The sequence below is a fragment of the Chiloscyllium punctatum genome, chromosome 23 (genome assembly GCF_047496795.1).
Source record: "Chiloscyllium punctatum isolate Juve2018m chromosome 23, sChiPun1.3, whole genome shotgun sequence".
Lineage (NCBI taxonomy): Eukaryota > Metazoa > Chordata > Chondrichthyes > Orectolobiformes > Hemiscylliidae > Chiloscyllium > Chiloscyllium punctatum.
Genome location: NC_092761.1, coordinates 93,140,057 through 93,156,911, shown reverse-complemented (window position 1 = coordinate 93,156,911; position 16,855 = coordinate 93,140,057). Strand labels below are relative to the sequence as shown.

Sequence of the window (16,855 nt, the reverse complement as noted above, 5' to 3'; positions counted from 1 at the left end):
AGAAGTAACAAAGAGGATTGATGAGGGCAGAATGGTGGATGTGATCTATATGGATTTAAATAAGGCGGTCGACAAGGTTCCTCTTGGGAGACTAGTTAGCAAGGTTAGATCCCATGGAATACAGGGACAACTAGCCATTTGGATACAGAACTGGCTTAAAGGTAAAAGACAGAGGGTGGTGGTGGAGGGTTGCTTTTCACACTGGAGGCCTGTGACCAGTGGAGTACCACAAGGATCGGTGCTGTGTCTACTACTTTTCATCATTTATATAAATTATTTGCATGTGAGCATAAGAGGTATAGTTAGTAAGTTTGCAGATGACATCAAAATTGGAGGTGTAGTGGACAACAAAGAAGGTTACCTCAGAGTACCACGGGATCTTGATCAGATGGGCCAATAGGCTGAGAAGTGGCAGATGGAGTTTAATTTAGATAAATGCGAGTGCTGCATTTTGGGAAAGCAAATCTGAGCAGGACGTATACACTGAATGGTAAAGTCCTAGGGAGTATTGCTGAACAAAGAGATCATGGAATGGAGGTTCATAGCTCCTTGAAAGTGGAGTCACAGGTATTTACGATAGTGAAGAAGGTGTTTGGTATGCTTTCCTTTATTGGTCAGAGTACCGGGTACAGGAGTTGGGAGGTCATGTTGCGGTTGTACAGGACATTGGTCAGGCTACTTTTGGAATATTGCATGCAATTCTGGTCTCCTTCCTATCGGAAAGATGTTGTGAAACTTGAAAGGGTTCAGAAAAGATTTACAAGGATGTTGCCAGGGTTGGAGGGTTTGAGCTATGGGAAGAGATTGAATAGGCTGGGGCTGTTTTCCCTGGAGGGTTGGAGGTTGATGGGTTGCCTTACAGAGATTCATAAAATAATGAGGGGCATGGATAGGATAAATAGACTAAGGCTCTTCCCTGGGGCAGGGGAGTCCAGAACTAGAGGGCATAGGTTTAGGGTGAGAGGGGAAAGGTATAAAAGAGACCTAAGGGGCAACTTTTCACGCAGAGTGTGGAATGAGCTGCCAGAGGATGTGGTAGGGGCTGGTACAATTGCAGCATTTAAAAGGCATTTGGATGGGTATATGAATAGGAAGGATTTGGAGGTATATGGGCCGGGTGCTGGCAGGTTGGACTAGATTGGGTTGGGGTAACTGGTCGGCATGGATGAGTTGGACCAAAGAGTCTGTTTCTGTGCTGTACATCTCTATGACTCTAAGGCTCTATCGGCTGCCCTTGTCTTTCTCCATGAACACGGTTGTGGGTTTGGAAGGACTAATGAAAGCCCAAAAGGGGCAGTACATGTAGATGGTAACAAGCCAGTTCATCCCCCCTGGCAGGATGAACAGTGGTGTTGGAGATTGACAGACAGGGGACCCTCACCTCCTTCCTCCTTGAATAACTTCAAGTGATGCTCACATTGCTTCACACTCCAAAAGGTCACTTTGTAATACCCTGTCTCTGGGGAAATCCTACAGATAATAGATTTTTTTAATTGCGAAAATATACTTTATTTGTAAAAAATCTTTCGATGCATATGTAGCCACTATAGCAGTTCAGTTCTGTACAGTCTTAGCCTATGGAAAACAAACAAACAGTGAAGTTCAACTTTCCCGACAATTCAACAAACCCAAAGCCATTTCTTCCTTAAGCAAGATGCTATTTACATATATTTGAGGCACTGGGAAGGTCCAATAACTGAACAGACCCCTATTTACCTTCAGCAGGAAGACCTCAGACAGTGGTCTCTCCCCACTGTGTCTTAGCAGCAGCTGCCCCAAGCTTCAGTGTGTCCATAAGACCATAAGACATAGGAGTGGAAGTAAGGCCATTCGGCCCATCGAGTCCACTCCGCCATTCAATCATGGCTGATGCGCATTTCAGCTCCACTTGCCAGCATTCTCCCCGTAGCCCTTAATTCCTCTAGACAACAAGAACCTATCAATCTCGGCCTTGAAGACATTTAGCGTCCCGGCTTCCACTGCACTCCGTGGCAATGAATTCCACAGGCCCACCACTCTCTGGCTGAAGAAATGTCTCCGCATTTCCGTTCTGAAATGACCCCCTCTAATTCTAAGGCTGTGTCCACGGGTCCTAGTCTCCTCGCCTAACGGAAACAATTTTCTAGCATCCACCTTTTCAAAGCCATGTATTATTTTGTACGTCTCTATTAGATCTCCCCTTAATCTTCTAAACTCCAACGAATACAATCCCAGTATCCTCAGCCGTTCCTCATATGCTAGACCTGTCATTCCAGGGATCATCCGTGTGAATCTCCGCTGGACACGTTCCAGTGCCAGTATGTCCTTCCTGAGGTGTGGGGACCAAAACTGGACACAGTACTCCAAATGGGGCCTAACCAGAGCTTTATAAAGTCTTAGTAGTACATCTCTGCTTTTATATTCCAACCCTCTTGAGATAAGAGACAACATTGCATTCGCTTTCTTAATCACAGACTCAACCTGCATGTTTACCTTTAGAGAATCCTCGACTAGCACTCCCAGATCCCTTTGTGCTTTGGCTTTATTAAGTTTCTCTCCATTTAGAAAGTAGTCCATTCCTATATTCTTTTTGCCAAAGTGCAAGACCTCGCACTTGCTCACGTTAAATTCCATCAGCCATTTCCTGGACCACTCTCCCAACCTGTCTAGATCCTTCTGTAGCCTCCCCACTTCCTCAGTACTACCTGCCTGTCTACCTAACTTTGTATCATCGGCAAACTTCGCTAGAATGCCCCCGGTTCCCTCATCCAAATCATTAATATATAATGCGAACAGCTGTGGCCCCAGCACCGAACCCTGCGGGACACCGCTCGTCACCGGCTGCCATTCTGAAAAAGAACCTTTTATCCCAACTCTCTGCCTTCTGTTAGATAGCCAATCCTCAATCCATCCCAGCAGCTCACCTCGAACACCATGGGCCCTCACCTTGCTCAGCAGTCTCCCGTGTGGCACCTTATCAAAGGCCTTTTGAAAGTCCAGATAGACCACATCCACTGGGTTCCCCTGGTCTAACCTACTTGTTACCTCTTCAAAAAATTCCAACAGGTTTGTCAGGCATGACCTCCCTTTACTAAATCCATGTTGACTTGTTCTAATCAGACTCTGCTCTTCCAAGAATTTAGAAACCTCATACTTAATGATGGATTCTAGAATTTTACCAACAACCGAGGTTAAGCTGATTGGCCTATAATTTTCCATCTTTTGCCTTGATCCTTTCTTGAACAAGGGGGTTACTACAGCCATCTTCCAATCGTCCGGGACCTTTCCTGACTCCAGTGACTCTTGAAAGATCTCAACCAATGCCTCTGCTATTTCCTCAGCAACCTCTCTCAGAACTCTAGGGTGTATCCCATCGGGGCCAGGAGATTTATCAATTTTAAGACTTTTTAACTTTTCTAGCACTATCTCTTTCGTAATGGCAACCATACTCAACTCAGCCCCGTGACACCCTTTAATTTTTGGGATATTACTCCTGTCTTCCACTGTGAAAACTGACGCAAAATACTTGTTAAGTTCTCCTGCTATTTCCTTATCTCCCATCACTAGGCTCCCTGCATCAGTTTGAAGTGGCCCAATGTCTACTTTTGCCTGTCGTTTGTTTCTTATGTACTGAAAGAAACTTTTACTATTATTTCTAATATTACTGGCTAGCCTACCTTCATATTTGATCCTCTCATTTCTTATTACACTCTTTGTTATCCTCTGTTTGCTTTTGTATCCTTCCCAATCTTCTGATTTCCCACTGTTCTTAGCCACTTTATAGGATCTCTCTTTTTCTTTAATAGATTTCCTGACTTCCTTTGTCAGCCAAGGTTGTCTAATCCCTCCCCGGTTAATCTTTCTTTTCTTGGGAATGAACCTCTGTACAGTGTCCTCAATTATACCTACAAACTCCTGCCATTTTTGCTCTAGTGTCTTCCCGGTTAGCCTCTGCTTCCAGTCTATTTTAGTCAGTTCCTCTCTCATGCCCTCATAATTACCTTTATTCAACTGTAACACCATTACATCAGATTTCGCCTTCTCCCTTTCAAACTCCAGACTGAACTCTACCATATTATGGTCGCTACTTCCTAAGGGTTCCCTTACTTTAAGATCTTTTATAGAGTCTGGTTCATTGCAAAGCACTAGGTCCAGAATAGCCTGCTCTCTTGTGGGCTCCATGACTAGCTGTTCCAAAAAGCCATCCTGTAAGCATTCCATGAATTCCCTTTCTTTAGATCCACTAGCAACATTATTTACCCAGTCCACCTGCATATTGAAGTCACCCATGATCAATGTAACCTTGCCTTTCTGACATGCCTTCTCTATTTCCCGGTACATGTTGCGTCCCTGGTCCTGACCACTGTTAGGAGGTCTGTACACAACTCCAATTATGGTTTTTTTGCCTTTGTGGTTCCTCAATTCCACCCACACAGACTCCACATCATCCGACGCTATGTCATTCAATACCATAGATTTAATTTTGTTCTTAACTAACAAGGCAACTCCACCCCCTCTGCCCACCTCTCTGTCTTTTCGATAAGTCGAAAAACCATGGAGGTTTAACTGCCAGTCCTGACCCCCCTGTAACCAAGTCTCTGTGATGCCTACTACATCATAATCATTCACTATTATCTGTGCCATTAATTCATCGGCTTTGTTATGAATGCTACGAGCATTCAGGTAAAGTGCCTTAATGCTAACTTCCTTATTAGAGATGTTGTAAGTCATATGTCCTAAGTTATCCTTGCTTTTTTCTGCATTCTCAGTCTGCCTCAATTTTAAATCCGCCTGGAAACATGCTATCCTGCTGCTTATCTTTCCATTTACCTCCATACTCCCTGTTGCTTTCACTTTCCCTTCCCCCCAACTCAGAAGTTTAAAGTCCTTCCCCCCAACTCAGAAGTTTAAAGTCCTACTGACCACCCTATTTATCCTCTTCGCCAGAACATTGGTACCTGATCGGTTCAGGTGGAGACCGTCCCAACGGTACAGATCCCCCCTGTTCCAAAACTGATGCCAGTGCCCCATGAAGTGGAATCCCTCTTTCCCACACCAATCCCTTAGCCACGTGTTTACTTGCCTAATTTTCTTGTCCCTATGCCAATTGTCCCTCAGCATGTCATCCTGGGCCCTGGAATGTGCCAGTCTGCAACATTCTTTCAGGGTTAACTCCTTACTCTGGAAGACCAACACATTTCAGGCAGACCAAAGAACATCTTTCACTGAGTTGATGATCGTCCAAGCACAGTCAATGTTTGGCTCAGTGTGCGTCCCAGGGAACAGCCCTTACAGCAGAGTCCCATGTCACGGAGCTGCTTAGGACAAACCTCAGTGAAAATCACTGCACCTTCCTCCAGATTTCCTTTTGCAAAGACACATTCCAGAAGGTGTGTGACAGTCTCAACATCCTTACAGCTGCTTCGATGGCAGCGTGCAGTGGTGTAGACTGACTGGGCATACATGAAGGATCTGACAGGTACTGCCCATCTCACCACTTGCTAAGCAATGTCTTGGTGCTTGTTAAAAAGTTCTAGTGACATTCTGCCAAATGACTTGCTGATCCTCACGTGCCACTTACATCCCACAGCAACTGAGGAGGACCAGTTGACAAGGAACCCTTCCTCTGCCTTCCTCACAGTCACCCTAACTATATTATGGATCCCCTGGCCTGAGGTATGAATGCTCACAGAGATTATTGTTCTGGTTGCCTAATGACTGTTAGGCCAAAGCCAGCATTAAGATCTACCAATAGCAGCTCAACTCAACCAATGATTCTTCAATGTCCAATCACGATCCAGCAATGATCTCAAAATCCTCTGATGACTTTTAACTTGGAACGTACAGTTGATATTAACCAAAAGATAGAACATAGGACATTACAGCGCAGTATAGGCCCTTCGGCCCTCGATGTTGCACCACCCTGTCATACTAATCTGAAGCCCATCCCACCTACACTATTCCATGTACATCTATTTGCCAATCCAATGACGACTTAAATGCACTTAAACTTGGCGAATCTACTACCGATGCAGGCAAAGCATTCCATACCCTTACTACTCTGAGTAAAGAAACTACCTCTGACATCTGTCTTATACCTATCTCCCCTCACTTTAAAGTTGTGTCCCCTCGTGTTTGCCGCCCCCATACTTGGAAAAAGGCTCTCCCTGTCCACACTATCTAACCCTCTGATTATCTTGTATGTCTCTATTAAGTCACCTCTCAATCTTCTTCTCTCTAAAGAGAACAGCCTCAAGGCCCTCAGCCTTTCCTCGTAAGACAATCCTTCCATACCAGGCAACATCCTAGTAAATCTCCTCTGCACCCTTTCCAAAGCTTCCATATCATTCTTATAATGCGGTGACCAGAATTGTACACAATACTCCCAAGTGTGGCTGTACCAGAGCTTTGTACAGCTGCAGCATAACCTCCTGGTTCTGGAACTCAATCCCTCTATTCATAAAGGCCAAAACACTGTATGCCTTCTTAACAACACTGTCAATCTGGGTGGCAACTTTCAGGGATCTGTGTACATGGACACCAAGATCTCTCTGCTCATCTGCACTCCCAAGAATCTTACCATTAGCCCAGTACTTTGCATTCTGATTACTCCATCCAAAGTGTATCACCTCACACTTGTCCACATTAAACTCCATTTGCCACCTCTCAGCCCAGCTCTGCAGCTTATCTATGTCTCTCTGTAACCTACAACATCCTTTGTCACTATCCACAACTCCACCGATCTTAGTGTCATCTGCAAATTTACTAACCCACCCTTCTAAGCCCTCATCCAAGTCATTTATAAAAATGACGAACAGCAGTGGACCCAACACTGACCCTTACGGTACGCCGCTAGTAACTGGACACCAAGATGAACATGTTCCATCAACTACAACCCTCTGTTTTCTTTCAGCAAGCCAATTACTGATCCAAACTGCTATGTCTCCCACAATCCCATTCCTCCACATTTTATATAATAGCCTACTGTGGGGAACCTTATCGAACGCGTTGCTGAAATCCATATACACCACATCAACCGGTTTACTCTCATCTACCTGTTTGGTCACTTTGTCAAAAAAGTCAATAAGATTCGTTAGGCACGACCTATCCTTCACAAAACCATGCTGACTGTCCCTGATCAGATTATTCTTTTCTAGATGGCTATAAATCCTGTCTCTTATAACCTTTTTCAACACTTTACCAACAACTGAAGTGAGACTCACTGGTATCTGTAAAACCTGTAAAACTGTTGCATAAACAGAGGCAAGAATATAGTATGAAGGACTGCATGGAAATCTATGTCAGTCAATGTATATGGATGTACATCAGCGAATCCAGGTCTTTCACATCACTTTTGAAGGCTGGTTCTGTTCACCGAGCTGGGAATTTGTGTTGCAAACGTTTCGTCCCCTGTCTAGGTGACATCTTCAGAGCTTGGGAGCCTCCTGTGAAGCGTTTCTGTGCTGTTTCCTCCGGCATTTATAGTGGTTTGAATCTGCTGCTTCCGGTTGTCCGGAAGCGGCAGAGACAGGCCACTATAAATGCCGGAGGAAACAACACAGAAGCGCTTCACAGGAGGCTCCCAAGCACTGAGGATATCACCTAGACAGGGGATGAAACGTTTGCAACACAAATTCCCAGCTCGGTGAACAGAACCACAACAACGAGCACCCAAGCTACAAATCTTCTCCCAAACTTTGAACTTTTGAAGGCAATTGTTTCCTTATTGTAAAGGCATATATTTTATTTTTCTCTTTCTTTAAAAAAAGCAAACAACCTGATACTTATTGCTGTCAGTTCAAACAGCAAGGTAAAGGTTAGTTACTGGTGAACAGGAGCCTGGGGACTTTGTGTGAATGGAGATTTGACCTGCAACAAGTGGCTGATTGGTCTGTGAACTAGTGACCAGTTATTGACAACAAAGACCTCCTGTCTGCCAGCATTGTGTGATTGGCTCCCAGGAAGCTGAACAGTTTATGTTCAGCTCAGAAGCCATCAATCTGCAGAAGAGAATAAGCTTTTTCACTCTGACGTAAAAGGCATCACACACTTGTAGAAAGTCAATTTATTTTCTCTCATCATTTGCTGCAAGCTCTCCAGGTATTTTCTGCAGGCACCAGGTGGCTGGTTCACACTTGGAAAGGTCTTTGACTTCTTATTAATAAGTGTAAACCAATCACCCTGTACCTACTGAAAATACCTGGAGAGGAAAGATCAAGAAGCAGCGTTCTAATCAGCAAAAGGATCCTCTCAGCAAACTCCATGAACTGGGAACATTGAACTGAATTCCCCGTCTTTCCCTCTGCCCACAACTCCCATGTCTTTGTGTCTGTCTGTCTGTATATTTGGTGAGGGGGAGATTAATAAGCGGGTTTGAGCTTTCACAAGTAGAGTTCCATGTCGCGATTTATAGTTGTTTACCTATGGCTGGAACCTATGTATTTGTAATAAATCATAACTGCAGAAACTTGGACTGTGATTTCTCTCAACCTGGATCTAAATGACAGGGAAATTGGGCAAGTCTGTGTGTGTGCTTTTCAAAATCTTTAACGTTTATGAATACTCAGGAAATAGTGAGGCTTGATTTCCAGCATACTCCGTAAGTGACTGTAACATTATATCATCTCAGAAATAGTTCATTCTGTTTTTACTGCACCTCACCAACACCTCCCCCCTCCCTCCCCCCACACCCCCCACCCCACCCCTCCACCAACAAATTATGCCACTATAGTTGATTATCTACCTTGTCTAGTGGTTGCATAGACTATGTCAGTGACATTTGGGTACTTGTATCACTGAGAGATATAGTCTATGGTTGTTGGGATGAAGAATGGATACTTAATGAACTTTGTGTCCTGTCTGCCAGGTGAATAACAATGGTGTGATATCCTTCAATGTACAAGTCAGCCAGTTCACCCCTGAAGCATTCCCTCTTTCTGATGGACGTTCCTTCATTGCTCCTTTTTGGGCTGATGTTCATAATGGAATCAAGGGAAATGTGTATTACAGAGAGAGTACTGATCCAAGTATCCTGCAAAGAGCTACCAAGGATATCAGGAAGAACTTCAAGGACCAGAACTCCTTCTCAGCTACTTGGGTGTTCATTGCCACCTGGTACAAAGTCACTTTCTATGGAGGCAGCTCCACAACACCGGTAATCAGAAATTGCAAAATTGTGATGAGGTTAACTGTGCTTTTAATCAGAGCAGTAAACCTTTGAGTTTAGGGATAATTATTTGGACAGCAAGATGAATGGTGCAGATGGAGAAATTGCAATTCAATCACTAATTGCTGCACATTCCTGTGTATCAGACAATGTCATTACATTCTCTTATATTCATAGATCTCATAAGAACAAAAGAAATATGAATGAGAGGAGACCATTTGTCCCCTTGAGCAATTCAGTACTATCAATGATGGTGTTCACCCTCAACTGTAGTTTTCTGCCTGCTCTCCACAGCCATCGATTATTGACAAGACAAAGTCTACATCAACTATCAAGCATCTCCAGAACTCTAGAATAGAGAATTATAAAGATTCACAACCTCTCAGTGAAGAAGTTTCTCATCATCACTCTCCTAAGTGATAAACCCTTTATCCTGACATACCAACCACATTTTAAATTCTCCAGTCATCGAAGCAATCTGTGTCTACCCTATGAGACCTCCTTCAGAACCTTGAATGTTTCAATTAGACCACCTTTCATTCTTAGGTATAACTTCTCAAGCTTCATGATTTCATGTCAGCAACACATTTTGAAGTGTGTCTTGTACACCAAGATCACTAGTAACACTTGGGGAAATAAATAGTGATATCTTGAAAAGAGTCCATATTACAGAAGAAGAGGTGCTAAAGGTCTTATAATGCATAAAGGTAAAAATAATCCCCAGGACCTGATCAGGTATATCAAAGAACATTGTGGGAAGCTAAGGAAGAAATTGCAGAGTCCCTTGCAGAGATATTTGTGCCATTGACTGCCTCAGGTGAGGTACTGGAAGACTGGAGGGTGGCTAATGTAGTGTCATTATTTAAGAAAGACTGCTAGGAAAAGCCAGAGAATTGTGGAATGTTGAGCCTGACATCTTTTGGAAAGATTTAAAAGGGACCTGCGGAGAAATGTTTTCACACAGAGGGTGATGTGTGTGTGGAACGAACAGCCAGAGGAAGTGTTAGTACAATATTTAAAAGACATTTGGATGGGTAATGAAAAGGAAAGGTACAGAGGGATATGGGTCAAAACAAGGCAAATGAGATCAATTCAGTTTAGGATACCTGGTCAGCATGGATGAGTTTGACCAAAGGGTCTGTTTCCATGCTATATGACTCTATGACTCAGGACTGTATTTTAGGTCCTTCAGTGCCAAAATCCCAGAGCTCCCTCCCTTATAGCATTGTGGGCAGCCCTATATCCCAGGGACGGCTGTGGTTCAAAAAGTTAAAAATCATACAACATCAGGTTAGAGTCAAACAGGTTTATTTGAAAGTGCAAGTTTTTGGAGCATTGCTCCTTTGTCAGGTAGCTAGTGGGGCAATGGTTCAAAAGACATCTTACAATAATATTCCCAAAGGTAACTAGGGCTATCAATAAATGAATGAACTTACAAAATTCAACATTTTCACAGCAGCAGATGTCAGTCTAAGTGATCTGGTTTTCCCTCATTCTATTTCCCTTCTTTTGTGAAAAATGGTCTTACATTTCCTAACTCCCAATTCACTGGGACCACCTTAGAGTCCAGGGAGATTTGGAACGTCATCATATCCAGTGCAGCACTATGTCTGCAGTTGCTTCACTTCAAGCTCTTAGATCGGCCAGCAGCTCGAGACCTTGAGATTTACTATGTTTTAATCTTTTACATTTCTCAGTATCCTATTCTCTTGCAATATAATTCACTTCTTTATCAGCCCTTTGGCTACACTTTAATTTTTATATTTAATTTGTATCTTTTATGATTAGAGTTAGGGTTAAGTTAACTGACACAAAACATTCATTCAACATCTCTTTATTTCATCATTCACTATAATTATTTACCCTCTCTCTCTCCATCTAAAGAACCAGTATTTATTCTCCTACTGTCACGCTTTTAAACTCAAAAGCTCCCACCAATAATTTTTAGATTCACGGTTAGTTTACACTCATATTTTACATCTTTTCCTCATTTATCAATTTTCTAGTGACCTTTTGCTCATTTCCAAAACACTCCCAATACTCATACTTACTACTATTCTTCACAATATTCCAAAGTAAGACAGAGGTGGATTTTGCTTTCAACAGATTACGTTTTGGTTCAATGTCTTGAATGATTTTTTTCAATGTTCATTACCTGTATATTTACTACTTTGCCATATCCCCACCAGCCTTAGCCAGCTTTCCCTTCAGAGCTTTTGCTTAGACTGATTTTTATATTTGTATCTAACCTTGCATTCTGTGGTGAACAGGTGAATACGTTTCAGTGTGTGCTGATCACAGATGAAAGAACATCATTTGCCATGTTTAACTATGCTGATATTTACTGGACTACAGGGACTGCAAGTGGAGGAGACCCACTAACTGGAGTTGGAGGCTCAGCAGCACAGGTCAGAATTTACAAACCTCTTCCCATATACGAAACTTAGCTAATAAAGTGAGTGAGGTAACATTGTTAATGCAAAAATAGACCATAGGTATTGAAAGGATCTAATGGAAGCTAAACAGAAATGGAAATGTCATTGAAAGGTTGTTAAGGATAGTATATTGATGTATATGTGATCTAACAAAAGTGTTTGACAAAGTTAACTTGTAGGTAAAAATGAAGTCCAAGGGTTAACAGGACGATAACAACATGGATTTAAATTCACAAAGAGCCAGAATGCAGTGTATAATGGTGAATAATTGGTTGATCTTCAGACTGAGGGAGAATAAACAGTGTGTTCAAAGGGGTCAGTATTGGAACTACAACTCTACAGATCTGAACTTAGATACACAGAAAATACTGGCAATGAAGTCAAAATCTCAAGGACTTAGCAATAAGTTAAGAATAGTATTTAGTGGAGAAATGTGTAAGCCTGAGGTTTTGAGAAACCAGCAAAGAACCACAAGAGAGTTGATTTAAAAAAGGCAGAAAAGACAGATTATGAGAATGCCCAGCCTGGAATATGAAGAAACAGATTACAAGAGTTTCTACATGTACATAAAAAGGAGGAAAGTAATTAAATTAAAAATTAGTACCTGAAAGCAAAAGATAGAATGCTTCATCACAAATAGTGGCACGGTGGCTCATTGGTTAGCACTGCTGCCTTACAGTGCCAGAGAACTGGGTTTGATTCCCGCCAAGGCTGACTGTCTGTCTGGAGTTTGCACATTCTCCCTGTGTCTGTGTGGATTTCCTCCGGGTGCTCCAGTTTCCTCCCACAGTTCAAAGATGCGCAGGTTAGGTGAATTGGCCATGTTAAATTGCCCTTCATGTTCATGGATGTGTAGGTTAGGTGCATTAGTCAGGGGTAAATGTAATGTAATGAAATGGGTTACACTCTTCAGAGGGTCTGTGTGGACTTGTTGGGCCAAACGGTCTGTTTCCACACTGTGGGAATCTATCTAAATGGCAGAGACATTGAAAAAATATTGTGGGTTTGGTTCACAGTAGAATACACAATACAATAATAAGTATGGAATAATCAAGAGGCTAAAAAGAGCAAGGGACAACAGCTAAATAACCTCAGCAGAGGGAAATATATTGAATAAACTATAAAGAACCAAAATTCTATGCATTGCAAGAACCTAATGACCTCCACCTGGAGTTTTTAAAGAAATGGTTGCAAACAGTATAGTCATGCAAGTTGAGGAATTTTGTAAAATTGTATACTTTAGAATGGTCTGACTGGATTGGAAGTCATCAAATGTAATTCTAGATTCAAGAAGAGCAAAGAGAGTGAACTAGGGAGCTACAAGATCAGGTAGCTCAGAATCAGCCTTCAGGAAAGTGCCAGAATCCCGTATCCACGGTGGCTCAGTGGTTAGCACTATTGCTTCACAGCAGCAGGGTCCCAGGTTCAATCCTGACCTTGGGCAACTGTGTGTGTGGAATTTGCACTTTCTCCCTGTGTCTGTAGGGGTTTCCTCCCACAGTCCAAAGATGTGCCAGTCTGGTGAATTCTTCATGCTAAATTTTCCATAGTGTTAGGTGCTTCATTCAGAGGGAAATGGGTTTGGAGGGTTGGTGTGGACTGGTTGGGCTGAAAGGCCTGTTTCCACACTGTAGGGGATCTAAGCATGGAAGTTAAAGCAATCCATTTAGAAAATCATAGCATGATTAAAGCTTTTGTGAAGGTAGGTTGTGTTTGACATTATTTGAGTGTTTTCAGTCTGTAAGTAATAGGATAGATAAATGGGAACCAATAGATACAGTACACTTACATTTCCAAAAATGTAACCAATCGGGGGCCACAAGCAAGGTTAATACACAAGAGAAGGGCTCATGGAGTTGGTGGCGATATAAAAGCAGAGATCGAGGCTGCTTAATAGACAGCTGGACATTGTCAATATGGTAGGCTGTAACAATTGGTGTAAGGATCAGTGTTGGGGCCTGACCTATTTACAATCTACATCAATGGCTTAGATGAAAAGAAAGGAAGTCATGTTACAAAGATCACATTTGTTTATTTTTCTTTATTTTTGGATTGTGCACCAGGTTGGGTAATGGATACTGATTTAACCAAGAAAAGTATAGATAGAGATGTTACAGTTTTAAAATGGCTTAACGGGACTCATTGTAAATTGTACTTACACTGTTGCTTTGTCCACGCAGTGGACTTATGATCACGTGGATGTGTTTTTCAAGCAGGTTTACCCAGCGACAAACTGCTAATTAAGTTTTTAATCAGGACCAGAGTGTGGGCTGGAGTCATCAACAAGAGAGCAACTCTCCTATTGGCTCATGGGCAAGTCTACAGCCTGTGTGTGAACAATACAAGGGCAGAAAGCCTCCAGATTCTTTAATAAAGGATCTCTCTCACCTTGTAGGGAAGTAACACAGAATGGGAAGACAGGTTACTCATAGTTTGCCAATAAGCTGCTGGCTTTTACCGGTAACTGAGACTGAATACTTAGTGTGCCAACTGCCTGTGTCTTCAGTAAAGAACGGAGGAGATTTGGATGAGGAAGATCAAAGATCAGAAAATCAAAAACAGGACCCCTCAGTAATCCCATGGACTGGTGCTACTGATCTGTTCCTTGATTTTTTTTTCTCCACCAATAGCATCAATGTTTTTTGTTTGTCTATGTCTGCCTGTGTGTATGTGTGGAGCCTAAACTAGAATTATAATTTGATCATTCACCGTTCTGTTTGCTTGTGGCTAGAACAGATTTATTTGGAATAAACAATAGTTTCTGGTTGAGTACAGGGACCTGGTCAATGTTTTCTGTGAACGTGAATTAATCAGATGGAAAAATTGGGGACTTTGAGTAATTTGATCAGATCTTTAACTTTTGTGTCAACACCAGGAATAGTGGAGTTTGAGAATTAGTGCACTTTCCCAATTGGATTGTGACAATGGATCTGAGTTTATTCATGATGCAAGCTACACAGGAATGTAAACTTTGAGGAGGAATAATGAGGTTTGCAAGTAGATATAGTCAGGTTCAGTGAGTGAGAAACACAATTATAAACAGGGAAGTATGAAGTCATTCACTTTGGTAGTTAGATTAGAAAACTTTTTTTAAGCTGTGATTGGTTGACTCCATGGTTCACTCTGGATACCTCAATTTAGGGCTGGTGTCAAGGTCTTAGAAGCTTTTTAGAGAATATTTTCTGGAATGATGTCAGGCTGGGACTTCAGTTATGTGGAGAAAGTGGAGAAACTGTGATAGTTTTCTGTATAGCAGAGGTGGTTAAAATGGGGAATTGAACAGTTTTCAACTTTATGAGGGAGACTGATAAAATGAAGAAACTATTCCCAGAGGCAGGAGCACCAATTACCAGAGGGCATAATTTAAAGTAACTAGCAAGGAAACCAGAGATTTAATGTCAAAACTTTCTTATTCAGTGTATGGAATTGTGACATGTGGAGTAAACATACAGAAAGACTCTCTAAAAGGGCAGTGGAAACAGATTCAATAATAATTTTCAAAAGATCATGAAGAAACTCTTGAACAGCAAACATCTGCTGGGCTGTAAAGTAAGGACAGAAAAGTGAAAATAACTAGATATCGCTTTCAGAGTTGCCAATGGGTCATTGGCCAAATTGCTATCTCTTGGTCAGCTAAGGGAAATACTTTCTTCTGATTCATAGAAACAGGATGTTTTTGCTGAAACATCTTTTACTGGACAAAACTAATAAGAACGGGTTAGCAAAGTGTTGGGTCTAGGCACAAGTTTTAGGAATTCTTAATTGTGATTCATTTAGAATCCAATTCAATAAGATAGAAAACAGGTTGAATCATGTCTCTCAAATGTTTACAATTGTCTTATATGTTAAACCTGTGGTTAAATTACATTTGACATTAGGGTGTGTTTGTGTGGTATTAATTATTTTTGCTTTGACACTGTACAGGCAGGATTCAATGGTGGTGATAACAATCACTTTTTCAGTTTGCCCACATCTCGAACCTCTGAGATGATGAACATCGAAGAGACAAGTAACGTAAACTTCCCAGGACGTTGGATTTTTAGAATAGATGGAGATACAATTGATCCATCAAATGGTTGCAGCCTGAATGGTGAGTATCAATATTTCTAAAATGATCTAAGTACAGCACAGATATCTGGCCCACTTTAGGCTCAGTGAGTGATCTGAGGAAGACATCATGTTCAGTACATGAAATGCCTATGCAGGAAGACTGATTTTATTGGTGAGATTAGAACCCTCAATTACAGAATTATAGTCATACAGATGTATAGCACGGAATTTTGGATTTTGCAAAATTAAAACACTAAAACTTCCATGTGGTCATTAAATGTAAATCTTCTAAAAAGACTCTTCTATTTGAAGTGATACTTTCACAATTGGGTGAAGACCAATTTTACTAAGTTGTGGCGTGATTTAGCAAAAGTAACTGGTGTTCAACAAGGTTTCCCGTGAGAGATTGTTTGGAAAGTTAGATCTCATATAACACAGGGAGAACTAGTCATTTGGATATAGAACTCGCTGAAAGGTAGAAGACAGAAGGTGGTAGTGGAGGGTTGATTTTCAGACTGAAATCCTGTGACCAGTGGAATGCCTCAAGGATTGGTACTGGATCCACTACTTTTCATCATTTATATAAATTATTTGGATGTGAGCATAAGAGGTATAGTTAGTAAGTTTGCAGATGACACCAAAATTGGAGGTGTAGTGGACAGCAAAGAAGGTTACCTCAGATTACAACGGGATCTTGATCAGATGGGCCAATGGGCTGAGAAGTGGCAGATAGACTTTAATTTAGATAAATGCGAGGTGCTGCATTTTGGGAAAGCAAATCTTAACAGGACTTATCCACTTAATGGTAAAGGTCCTAAGGAGTGTTGTTGAACAGAGACCTTGGAGTGCAGGTTCATAGCTCCTTGAAAGTAGAGTCACAGGTAGATAGGATAGTGAAGAAAGCATTTGGTATACTTTCCTTTATTGGTCAGAGTATTGAGTACAGGAGCTGGGAAGTCATGTTGCAGCTGTACAGGACATTGGTTAGGCCACTTTTGGAAAATTACATGCAATTCTGGTCTTCTTCCTACTGGAAGGATGTTGTGAAACTTGAAAGGGTTCAGAAAAGATTTACAAGGATGTTGCCAGGGTTGGAGGATTTGAGGTATTGGAAGAGGTTGAATAGGCTGGGGCTGTTTTCCCTGGAGCATTGGAGGCTGAGGGGTGATCTTATAGAGGTTTATGAAATCATAAGGGGAATGGATAGGGTAAATAGACAAGGTCT

The 16,855-nt window shown here is 41.8% G+C and overlaps 1 protein-coding gene across 1 annotated transcript in view; it reads left to right on the top strand.

Moving 5' to 3' along the window:
* Positions 1-16,855, top strand: part of LOC140494275 (tubulin-specific chaperone cofactor E-like protein) — a 208,227-nt gene that overhangs the window by 110,264 nt on the left and 81,108 nt on the right. The window contains exons 12-14 of the mRNA XM_072593555.1: positions 8,846-9,133; positions 11,416-11,553; positions 15,505-15,670. Of these exons, the coding sequence (XP_072449656.1) occupies positions 8,846-9,133; positions 11,416-11,553; positions 15,505-15,670 (592 nt within the window). The remainder of the gene's footprint in view (positions 1-8,845; positions 9,134-11,415; positions 11,554-15,504; positions 15,671-16,855) is intronic.